The sequence below is a fragment of the Patella vulgata genome, chromosome 3, assembly GCF_932274485.2.
Source record: "Patella vulgata chromosome 3, xgPatVulg1.2, whole genome shotgun sequence".
In the NCBI taxonomy this organism is placed as follows: Eukaryota; Metazoa; Mollusca; class Gastropoda; family Patellidae; genus Patella; species Patella vulgata.
The window spans coordinates 54,933,001-54,945,833 of record NC_065881.2 but is presented as its reverse complement, the minus strand read 5'-3'; the positions used below and the strand labels follow the sequence as shown (position 1 = coordinate 54,945,833).

At 38.5% G+C, this 12,833-nt stretch overlaps 1 protein-coding gene across 1 annotated transcript; it reads left to right on the top strand.

Moving 5' to 3' along the window:
• Positions 1-2,926: 2,926 nt before the first annotated feature.
• LOC126815421 (ribosomal RNA processing protein 1 homolog) lies at positions 2,927-4,949 on the top strand. The gene has a single exon (XM_050541052.2). It carries the CDS (start codon positions 3,176-3,178, stop codon positions 4,814-4,816), a length of 1,641 nt encoding a protein of 546 aa, XP_050397009.1. The 5' UTR covers positions 2,927-3,175; the 3' UTR covers positions 4,817-4,949.
• The last annotated feature ends 7,884 nt before the right edge of the window (positions 4,950-12,833 follow it).

Genomic DNA, 12,833 nt, shown 5'->3' with positions numbered 1-12,833 from the left:
AGAAAATGTGTCGAAAATGGAATTAGCTGCCTCCAAAACGTATATTATTTTGACACCAATTGTGGTCATTTTGTGAAATTGAAATTTTCCCGCCAAAACTGACCGCCATCTGGAATTAATTCCCAATATTGACTCCGCGGTATAACTAATCACCATAGTGTGTATGGAAATGGATTCAGCTATCTCGAAAGGATATATTTTGATACCAAAATCGATCATATAACTATGATAATTGGATAACAATTAGCATTTTCCAGTCAAAATTGGCGGCTAGTATTTTGGATTTTTGCCAATTTGATCCATTTGGGCACGGATTTCGGACTTGGACTTTTTTTTTAATATACTTCTAGACCGACCATAAACCGAGGTCGACATTTCTATTGTAGCAACTGCCCGGAATGGTGCGAAATTGAGTTAAAATGCCTGGGCTATTATTAATGCAAAATATTAGTAGATAGGAAGGTCTTAAGTGCGAATTCCGATATTTTGAAAGTGAATTCCGGTGTTTATATGTTTTCAAAGTCAATTCCGGTAATTTTTGGTGTTTTTAAGTAATTCATTATTAATATTAATGCAAAATATATGTAAATAGAAAGGCATTGCGGGCGAATTCTGATATTTTGAAAGTGAATTCCGGCGTTTATATGTTTTCAAAGTGAAATGCAAAATATTAGTAAATAGGAAGGTCTTAAGGGCGAATTCCGATATTTTCAAAGTGACTTCTCGTGTTATGTCTGGTGATTTTTGGCGTTTTTTAAGCAATTCATTATTAATATTAATGCAAAATATATTTAGGAAGACATTGCGGGTGAATTCTGATATTTGCAAAGTGAATTCCGGTGCTAACTGCTGAATTCCGGTGTTCCGGTGATTAGTCTACCCACGTGTTTGTTGACAAGATTGTGGGAGGGGATTAGGGCTAGGTTAGGGTTAGCGCTATTCCTGTTTACGATCGTGACCATGACAAAATCTGCAGGTGGCCTTAATATTTAGATCTAACGATGCAGAAACCTGACTAGATCTATTTGTTAAGGTCCGTTCAATTTTCGTCAAGGTCGTTGAGATGTGAAATGAAATGAAATGAAATGGAGTTTAACGTTTCACTGTTCTGCTCCTAACCTGGGCTAATGAAGACGGGTATAGGCCATACAGTGTGCTATGAGGGAAATTTTGCCCGGGCAGCGGCGCTACGCCCTACTCTTATATCGAATTCCAACTGCCAAGGGATCGTTTACGTGCACGCCAATGTGTACACAGGACCTCGGTTTTTCGACCCATCCGAACGACTAGACAGCTGTCCTTGTTAGGCCCTCCGTCCTGCATCACTGACAAGGGGAAACCACGCCGGAAAATCTGGTAGAACTTTCTCGGCCAATATGCAGGGATCGAACACCCGACTCGTTGAGATGTAAGTAAGGTTAGGGCACGTGATCATTGTTGGCGAGTACAGGGTTAGGGTTAGGGTTGGGATTAGCGCTAGCCCTGTGCCTATAACACTGAGCAACCTGAGAAAATTTTGAAAAATTGAGTCAATATCCTAGCATTTGGGGTCATTGCTGGGAGAAAGTCTTGAGGACGAGAGGACCAAAAATGTGAGCCAATGGGACAAAATCTCGAGATCTGCCCCTGTCAATTCCGCCTGTTTCGCAAGAGTTGACATAGTGCTGAGACAGTATAAGAAAACAGAAGAATAATGTTATAACGGAATCTAGCGCCGCAGGCGCGAAAAAAATTCAGATATGTAACCGAGCTTTTAATTTTTCGGAACTGGGCCAGAAAATTTAGGTCATTGTCATGGCAAATTGAACCAATCTTGTGGCCTATCTGTCAATTTCGCCTGTTTTGTAATTGTTTGTTTGTCTCATTAATTCATTTAGTCTGAGACCGACTGCGGTGAATACTTTTTTTGAGACCGACTATTTTTTTGCCATGAGGGAAAAACATTTCATAGAACAACATACTAACAACAGAATAAGAGTGACAAACATTTTTTCAAACATGACAAGCAGACATGGTTATTTTATACTATAGCTTTGTGTGACGTATGCAATTTAGGCTCACGGATTCACACAAATACATAGTATTTGGGATCTATTCTGGCATTGTTTGTTTACCTCATTAATTCATTGAGTCGCCGATGCATAATTTTGAGACCGACTGCAGTGACTGCACTTATTTTGAGACCGACTATTTTTCTCCCTGGGGGAAATATTGTTCATAGACAAACATAGACAAACCGACTGCTCTTATTTTGCGACCGACTACACTGATTTTGCAACCGACTATTTTTCTTCCTGGGGGAAATTTTGTTCATAGACCAAAATGCTCACAACAGAATAAGAGTGAAACACAACATTTTTTCAAACATGATAAGTTGACAAGGTTATTTTATACTAAAGTTTTGCGTGAGTAGCGTGACGTATGCAGTGAGCGCTTATTTTGATACCGACTGCTCTTATTTTGCGACCGACTGCACTGATTTTGCGACCGACTATTTTTCTTCCTGGGGGGGGGGGGGGGGTGTACCCCCCCCCCCCCACATTTACGCCCCTGTCCGCGCACTCGTTTAAAATTCGTTTACAATTACGTTTTGTACTAGTTTGGCAGTAGGCCTATATTTGAATCCTTCTAGATTTTTTACCAGAATTTTGGTGATCTATCACGGTCCATGGTGATATTAGTTACATTTGTCTGTAATTGTTATTGTGGATATTTTAAATTAATAAGTTAGGAGTTTATATTTATGAGTTTTGGTGATCATTAAAATAGAATTATGGTGAATCGTGGAACGTGTGACCCTTTGTCTCGAATTTAGGTTCAGTTTACATAAGAACAGTCTGGTCGTTCGAAAATTACTGTTCCATAGCGCATGCGCCGAAATTTACGATATCTTCTTCCGACAGTTAGTGCTAAATGATAAGGCCGGCTTCATTTTTCGTCATGGGTCACGAGATGTAAACAGGGCTAGCGCTAATCCCAACCCTAACTCTAACCTTGGACCTAGCCCCATGCTTACCCTAACCCTAACCTACAATCTCGCCAACAATCACGTGCCCCAACCTTATTATTTACATCTCAGCAACCTTGACAAAAATTGAGCTGGCCTTAACAAATAGATTTAGGCGTCTTCCTGCGGAGACGATAATTCTATTAATAAATTCCCCCCACGTGTTGAATGGTAAAAATGGCATCAACTGAAATACAATTTGCCCAAAGGCTGGCATCGAATGAACGGAAGATTCGGGACAAGGCGATCAAAAAATTGAAGAAATATTTAGAGATTAGGTCGAAATCTAAAAAACGTTTTACAGAAGAAGACTTTACAAAGATATGGAAAGGACTACATTACTGTTTATGGATGCAAGACAAACCCCTTATTCAGGAGGAATTAGTGGAGAAAATGACAGCTTTGGTACACTCGTTTGCAAACAGTGATCAGACGTTTCTCTTCATAAAAGTCTTCTTTATAACAGAAATTAGGGAATGGCCGACTATAGACAAATGGAGAGTAGATAAATTTATGATGTTGATCAGACAGTTCATTCGACAATCACTTCACTACATACAAAATAATTCCTGGCAAACAAGTTACATTGAAAACTTAACTCATTTGTTCCAACAGACGTTTTTAGACCCTCAAAATACTAGAATATCACATGGTTTCAGAATGTACTTCAACAGTATTTTTTTGGACGAATTGAAAAGGACAGGACTAAAGGACTTGACAACAGAGAAATTTTGTTTGTGTTTTCAGTCATATATAAACTTTATTACTAACTCAAAACAAAAAGAAGTTATTATTGATATTATAAAGAAAATATTTGAACCCCTAATCAATGATTCTCTGAAGATACGAGCTCAGCAGCAACAAAATCAATTGGGCAGTGATGATACTACCTGTAGATTAGTAGATGACAAACAAGTCTGTGAATGGCTAGCTGATCAATTATTCACATTAGGAAGAAATCCCGCATGTAGTACTTGGCATAGAAACCACTTTTATGAAATGGTCAGGAAAATTAGAGATAGTCAAGATAGAAAAGTCAGTACACCAAAGCCAGATTATGAAAATGAAGAGGACGAAAATGCAAGTTGTATCTCAGAAACTGCTGAAACATTTGACAATGTAGTTGAGGAGTTAAAACAACAAAAAAACATGACACCAAGGCGAAATGCCAAGAAGAAAATATTAAAATTGGAAGATATTAAATTAAATTTAGTTAAAAGTGCACCAGAAATTTTAAATTCAACAGAAGTTGATTCCACACAAAAAACTGAACCTAAGATAAACAAAAATCTGAAACGCAAATCTTGTGTGTCAAATGGTGCTAATATTGGTAGTGCTAGTGAAACAACAGGCAGTCCAAGCAAAAAGAAAAAATCAAGCTCTACAATTATTGAATCACCAACAGGTACTCCAAAACAAAAGCAGACAAAATTAAAGAAGCCAAAAACAGCTTCAGTGAAAAAAAAGGACAGAAAACAAAACATGCTTTCCACAGAAAAAAAGAAAGTGATCACACCAATGTCAGGCATGAAGAAGAAAGTTGTCTTTGATATGAAGAAAAATACTGCACTGAAGTTTAAGAAGGGTATGGCAGTTAGCCCACACCCAGCATATGTTCCCACAAAGCAGCCAGAACAAGGAATACTAAAATCACCAGTCTCACCTGTTCCAGCTCCTCGTGGTACAAATAAAAAACCAGTGCAGTTATTTCATCCAAAAGAAATTAGTAAAACAAATAAAAGGAACACTGCCCCTGTGAATGTTAAAACAAGGAGAATGACCAGATTAGGGGCTGCTGATTTTTTCTAATCATATTATTTAACTAGTGTACATTGTTTACAAGACATACATGTATACTGTATAGCCTGAATGAATTTATTTTAATCATAATTAATTTTTGTCTGTTTTAATAAATTTGATTTAGCTGGGCAGTACATAAAAATATATTACTTTATTGAAGGCAAATTTTTTCCAGAATATAAATTACAAATTTTTACTGAGTGGTTAAGACAACTGGCACCTCCCAGTATCCGCACCTGCATACACTGAATAAGGATGATCTAGACCGTAAAAAATTGCAAGAAAACCTTTTTTTTAGGTTATTTAGGTATAGTTTATAACATCCCAAAAGTTTACCAAATTGTGTGCACCGAAAAGCGGTAAAATTGCCTAATAATGTGTGATGTATGAACATATAAATTATTGTTTTGGGGATGTTAACTGGTCCCTTTAAGCAGTAAAAATTGGTCAAATCCAAGATAGTCAACATTTGCCCGATCAATGTACAAGAAAATCATAAACTTTTGATTCAAGACCCTATAAATGTATTATGAACATATAAATTAATGCTTTTTGGGGTCATTCTTTCATATGAAGAAAAACCCAGTGGTACTGTTAACTGATCCCATGTAGCATTTTAGGGGTACCCCAACGCCCACAAACTGCGACCAAAATTTACGAATAGGCTTAGTTCTGCAGTTCTGCACTAATTCATCATAATAAGCAACTTGGGTATCTGAACTAATGTTTTAGGGGTCAACATTTCATTTGAAGATAAGATAAGCGTGGTTACCATTTCTGGTGTACCCCCCTACCCGAAAAACATATGGCCTCGAACCCAAATTTACCATCATTCGTAACTCTGCACTACTGCATATTTGTTATGTACATGTTTTTTTTTGGGGGGGGGGGGGATTCCCTTACCATATATACTGCCGTGATGAAAGATGACTTAGACAACACAAGAAAATAAAGGTGCAGGAAATTGTTTAACAATTTGCTCTACACAGAATGAAGCAAGCTGCCATCTATGATTTCAAAAACAAATTTGAGTTGTCTTTCATTAACTGAGCAACTTTTGCTAAAATACGCTTCAATCTCAGTTTGCTGGACTATACAATGTTATAGTGTGCATCAGTAGATTTACTATTATACATTCTTCCAATGTCCAATGTTGCTTTTTGCTGCACAGGCTATTTTTACTATTATACATTCTTCCAATTTCCAATGGGCTATTTGACATTAAGGGATGGGTTTTTTTTATTTCAATCAAACTGTATGTAATGCCCACTGTGTAATAATGTTTACATGGGAATGTGATTTACTGACACATGGGAACTTACATGCCAAATCAATAATTGTTTACCAATACTTTTTGGAGTGATTTAAGGTACTGTACTAAGAATAAATGCAAGTGTTGGCCAAGAAACTTGTCCATTCTGTCAAGAAGAGCTAGACATTAAAGAAACAGCAGATGTTGGTGAAAGAGTGTAATAAGTATCAATAATGCTAGCACTACATATCACCATATAAGATGGCGCTCATTCTTAGTACAGTCTCTTGCATCCTACCAAAACGTGTTGGTAAACTTAAGATTCATAATTGGTAAAACTTAACTGATTGTACAATTCGATAGACAAAAATCCCATTGACATTTTTATAGCCCACATTTTCATGTGAGAAACTTCCAATCAGTAGAAACAGATAACACAAACCAATTACAGATGGTTTGCTCGGATCAATTTTGACTAAGTCAAAATGATGCATTTGATCGTATATTGTCATCACCCCTGTCCAGCCATCTGTCCACAATTTGTTTCTGGACACTCTACCGGTCACAATTTTTATCTGATTTTGAAGAAACTTGAAATATAGGTTTATCTCCAAAAGATCTCGATTCCTTTTGATGTTGGATTATGGCCCTGATTGTACGAAAAATCACATTTTAAGTTTGTGGTCACTCTAGATTTCGGCGAAACTTGAACTTTATGGTTATAACCCAAAGATCTCAGTTCCTTTCGATATTCACAGATATCGGCACGTAACTTCCTGGTTTATGGCCCCTGATTGTACGAAAAATCGTTTTTTTAGCTGGAGGTCACAATTTTTATTCAATTTAAAAAAAAAAACATTTGAATATATCACCATTACACTAGAATGACGGTTGAGTTCGAATTTTATGAAAATGAAATCGAAACTGCTGACCAAATTACCGCTCCCTGTACCAAATAGTGTTAAGGTATGTAATATCAATTTTGATCGGGGGGGGGGGGGGGGAGTAGATGGCCGAATGGAGTAGATGGCGCTGTATCTTACGGTCTGTTATTGAATCAGCTGGCGGGGTTTCGATTCCCCGGTTGTACGTGACAAGGAGTAGGGTCGCCTGTCCAACCTCGTGGGTTTTCTCCGGGTCCTCCGGTTTCCTCCCACTGTTAAAGACCCCTACGCGCAAGCGAATTATTGAAATAAAAAAATTAAACCATATGTTAGTCCCGAAATTAACCTGGTTAGTGTTGAGTGGACGTTAAACCCCATTTCTCTTTCTCTCTATCAATTTTGATGGAACTTAAAACCTGTGTTTATATCACAAAGCACTTGGTTTCTTTCGATATTGATATTTGCGCCTGATTGTGGGAAAAAAATGCAATTTTAGTTTGTGGACCCCTAAGAGGTCACAATTTTCATTTGATTTTTAAAATCGTTTAATTATATCATGTTCATAAAAGTCGGACCGAAACTGCCTGACAAAATGGACGCTCTGTAAACGCAAATAGTGTAAAAATGTAATACCAAGGTTGTGGACCCCCTAGAGGTCACAATTTTTAATCCCATTTTGATGAAACTTAAAACATATCTTTCTATCCCAAAGATCTCGGTTCCTTTCGCGCATATCAGACCATAACTTACTGGATTATGGCCCCTGATTGTACAAAAAATCGCTTTTTTTTTTCTTTAGCTTGATCTCTATCCATTTCTTGCAAAATATGGGTGTATCTTGAATGGCAACCGCTGGTGGTAGTTTACATGTATATTTGTAGAACAGAACTATCCCATATTTTAGACTGCTGGGCATATAAATTAAGTCATACACCAAATGTGATTTGGCATGTAAACTTCCAATTGTTACACACTGTGGCCTTCCCATACAGTATAATAGAAATGAAAAAGCCACATCCGTATTTCAAATAGCCTGTGCGCCATGAAATGAAATGCTGTATAACGTCCTACTGTTCTGCTCCGACTTGACTACGCCATACAGTGTGCTATGATGGAATTTTGCCCGGAAAGTGGTGCTGCAGCCTACTCTTATATTCCAACTGCCAATGGTTCTTTGTGTGCATGCCAATGTGTACACAGGACATTGTTTTTTTGTCCCATCCGAATGACTATTTTATCCCTTGTCCTACACCACCGACAAGGGGGAACCACAACGGAAAATCCTGATTGAACAAGGGACCTCCAAGTTAGCAAGCCAACGTCTTAATCACTGAGCGACTGCGACTCTCCTTTTGGCCTTACCTTGAGGTTCCATGAAATGTATAACAGTAAACATGTATTTTAGCAAAAGTTGCTCAGTTAATGAAGAACAACTCCATATGATTAGAAATCATACATGGCAGCACGCTTCATTTCATGTAGAGCAAATTGTAAATAATTTCTTTGCTCATCTTGCTCACTCTTCTTCCACGACAGCAGGTGTATGGAACCACTGAACATCACCAACTGAGCATATTTGCTATATTATAGGCATTGCAGAGTTTTTCCTATTCGTAATGTTGGGTTCTCTGTTGCAGGTTGTGGGGGTAGGGGTACCCCAGAAAATGGTATGAGGGACCAGTTAACGCCACTGGGTATATATAATGAAAGAATGACCATAATATTAACTTCGAGACAAACTCTAAAACAGTGTTTTATGATAAAATAGTGCAGAGTTATGCCCCTTTATAAATTTGGGTTCTGGGTCACATGTTTTCGGGGTAAGGAATAGGATAGCCAAGAAAATGGTACAACAGGGCATCGGACAACTATGAAAACCATTTCATATGCAAGACTGACACTGGTAAACTAAAGAAAGGCGTGTTTGTCTTAAAAATTGACGATTTTGTGCTTGCCTGAAGTTGGACCTTTTACAGGAAAATGACTACCCTTAAAAGTTGTGCCTTTCCGGTATTCCAGTTTTGGTAAACTTTCGAGAAACCATCAAAAAAACTTTTCTTTCAATTTTTTAGGGGTTAACCCACCTTTTTTTTCATAAATTGACTGGTCTAATCGTTGCACATCATCAAGGAAGGTTTCTCAGGATTTTCTGATGTGTCTTTAGTCATTCGAATGAAACAAAAAACAAGGTCCCGTGTACCTATTTGCGTGCGTGTGTGGAAAAAGGAATAAAGAGTCTGCCGCTGCCTGGGCAAAATTTCACTCATTGCAAACTGTATGGAGTATGCCTGTCCTCATTTACCTGGATGGAGCTGAAAAGCAGGATGTTACCAACTGTATTGGTCTGGGGAAACAACTTGGGAACCGCTTATGTGAAATACTCAAATTGGATAAGATCATTTTTTCACCAATCTAATTATTCCTGAACTTAAAAGTCGAATAAGACAAGCCCTACAGTATGAGTATGACAGACCTTGTCCCTTACTAGGAACCAGGCAACCATAATACTAATTATCCTAATTAGTAATTGTTCTAAAATTTTAAATTTTTTGAACAGTAGCTGGAGCCCAATTTGCTTTTATTGGGAAACGGGAATAAACCCTGACCCTTTACTTCGTTCCTTTTCGGGAGCCATGGTGGCTAAGTGAGTAAGACGCTCGCTAGTCTGGAGGTAGCGGGTTCGCCCCCGGTGTTGGCCGAGAAAGTTCATCGTGACTTTCCGACATAGTTTCCCCTCGTCAGTGGTGCAGGACAGAAGGGCCTGATAAGGACAGAGAGAGAGAGAAATGGAGTTTAACGTCCACTCGACACAAACCAGGTCATTTCGGGACAAACATATGGTTTAATTTTATTTCAATAATTCGCTTGCGCGTAGAGGTCTTTAGCAGTGGGAGGAAACCGGAGGACCCGGAAAAAACCCACAAGGTTAGACAGACGACCCTACTCCTTGTCACGTACAACCGGGGATTCGAAACCACGCCAGTTGACTCAATGACAGGCCTTATGATACAGCACGCAACCATTCGGCCATCCAACCCCCCTCCTGATAAGGACAGCTGTCTAGTCGTTTGGATGGGATTAAAAACCGAGGTCCCGAGTACACATATGCGTGCACGTAAATGATTCCATGGCAGTTGGAAATCAATATAAGAGTAGGTCGCTGTGTGGGCGAAATTTCCTTCATAGCACACTGCATGGCATAGACCTGTCTTCATTAGCCCAGTTGGAGCAGAACATTAGGATGTTAACCCTATTTGATTTCTTTTCTTTCCTTTTCATATGCCCATATTGAAATGTAGCCAGTGTGGGCTTTTCCGTTGTCCACAATTTCTTGTTTACGCTCTACATTATCAACGGCCACCTGTCTTAAGGAGTGGTCAGGTCGATATATGGAAAATACCCCCTCAACAAAAAATTGCCACAAAAGGTTTCTCAACTGATTCTGGTAGGGTTTAGTGTATTTTATAACATACTAAAAGTTTACCAAATTAAGGCCCCCGGAAAAGTGTGGTTTTTTTTGTCAAGATGGCGCCAAAACGTCCTGATGATCATAACTATGTAACTATCAACTCAAATTTGATGATCTTGGTGTCTATCCCTAGGTTTTTGGAAGCAAAGAAGACATTAAGATCATAAAAAATGACAATCCATTTAGAACTGTGGCCTGTAGGCGACACACAAAGGGAAAGTGGACGTAGCTCTGCCCCTGGGGGTTGGGGATGCCCCAAAAACAATAGGAGTGATCCTTAGGGTATAAGGAATAAGTATCCAAAGTTTCAAGATGATCCGTTAAGTACATGTATTGTGGCCTGTAGGTGACAAACAAACAAATACAAAAAATGGGCGTAGCTCTGCCTCTGGGGGTCGGCCATGCACCAAAAACAATAGGGATCATCCTTATGGTATAAGGAAGAAGTATGCAAAGTTTCAAAATCCATAAAGAATTGTGCCCCTGTACACATACAGGCAGGGCCGACGTCATAATAAGTCCGGGGTGGGTGGGGGGGCACGGTCGCTAAGTGGGTAGGACGCTGGCTCGCTAGCCTGGAGGTCTGGTGTCCGATCCCTGCATTGGCTGAGAAAGTTCATCCAGTTTTTTCGGTGTGGTTCCCCCTTGTCAGTGATGCAGGATGGAGGGCCTGACAAGGACAGTTGTCTAGTCATTCGGATGGGACGAAAAACCAAGGTCCTGCGTACACATTGGCATGCACGTAAAATATCCCTTGACAGTTGGAATTCAATATAAGAGTAGGCCGTAGTGCCCCTGTCCGGGCAAAATTTCTCTCATAGCACATGCCCGTCTTCATTAGCCCAGTTCGGAGCAGAGTATGTCCAGATTATAAATGTGGAAGTCATATTTTTCTGCACCAACTGGTCTAACAAAGACGATATTCATGACCAGTGAACACCTGAATGGTGTTTTGGATGAGCTACAAGCATACAAGTGTTACGTTGCTTTTACTCCAAAAAGGTGTAATTAGAAATGGGGAAACATTCCCAAAACAGTGTCAATTTTACACTATGTTCAGTTGTAATAAACCAGATACGCCCACATTTTGCAAGAGATGGATAGAGAACAAGTTAAAAACAAAAGCGATTTTTCGTACAGTCCAGTCTGAAACGTGAAAATATCGAAAGCGACTGAGATCTTTGGGATATAAAGATATATTTTAAGAGTCATCAAAATCAGATAAAAATTGTGACCTCTCGAGAGAATTCACAACCTTGGTATTACATACTTTCAGACAATTTGCGTACAAAGAGCAGCAATTTTGTAGGTCATTTTCCCGAAATTCGAATTCAACTTCATTATGGTGGAATGGTGATATATTATAAAGGTTTTTAAAATCGGACAAAAAATTGTGACCTCTAGAGAATCCACAAGCTAAAAAAACACAATTTTTCGTACAATCAGGTTCCATAATCCAGGAAGCTACGGTTTGATATGCGCAAATAGCGAAAGGAACTGAGATCTTTGGGACATAAACATATATTTTAAGTTTCATCAAAATATGATAACCATTGTGACTTCTAGAGGGTCTACAACCTTGGTACGACATATTTTTACTCAATTTGAGTACAAGGAGCCGCCATTTTGTCAGGCAGTTTTCATCCGACTTTCACGAAATTTGAACTCAACCATCATCAGGGTGTAACCGTGACAAAAATTGTGACCCCTAGAGGGTCCACAAGCTAAAATCACGATATTTTTATACAATCAGGGGACATAATCCAGGAACTTAGGTCCAATAAGCGCGAATATTGAAAGGAAACCGGATCATGGGATTAAAAACATACATTTCAAGATTCATCTAAATCAGACAAAAATAGTGACCTCTAGACTATCCACAAGCTAAAAACAAGATTTTCGCACAATCAGGGGCCATAATCCATGAAGTTTCGATCCGATACATGCCAATATCGAAAGGAACCGTGATCTTTTGGAGATAAACCTTTATTTCAAGTTTTGTCAAAATTGTTTGTGGACGGACAGGGGCGGCAACAATACATGTCCACACGAAAATGTGGGCATATAAAAATACTCAACTCAGAACAATTTAATTAATTTATCTAACATTTCATATTAAACCCATATGTGATATTAATTAAATAAAATGGGAGAAATCATAAATATTTATGCTTAAAATCTATAAAGTTGTCAATCTGGAACACAATCACAATGTTTCTCAGTTATTAGCAAATGGTTAACGATACCTTTTATTAAATAGGTTTAAAACATTGACTATTGCATAAAAAGTTATAATAGTTATGTAACTAAACAGATTTACTTATGTGAAATTGAGGCATCTGAAATGCAATCATAAAGAAAGGTTGTCACGCAGCAAAATATACACACCACAGCCAAATTGTTGGAGCAGTCTATAACATG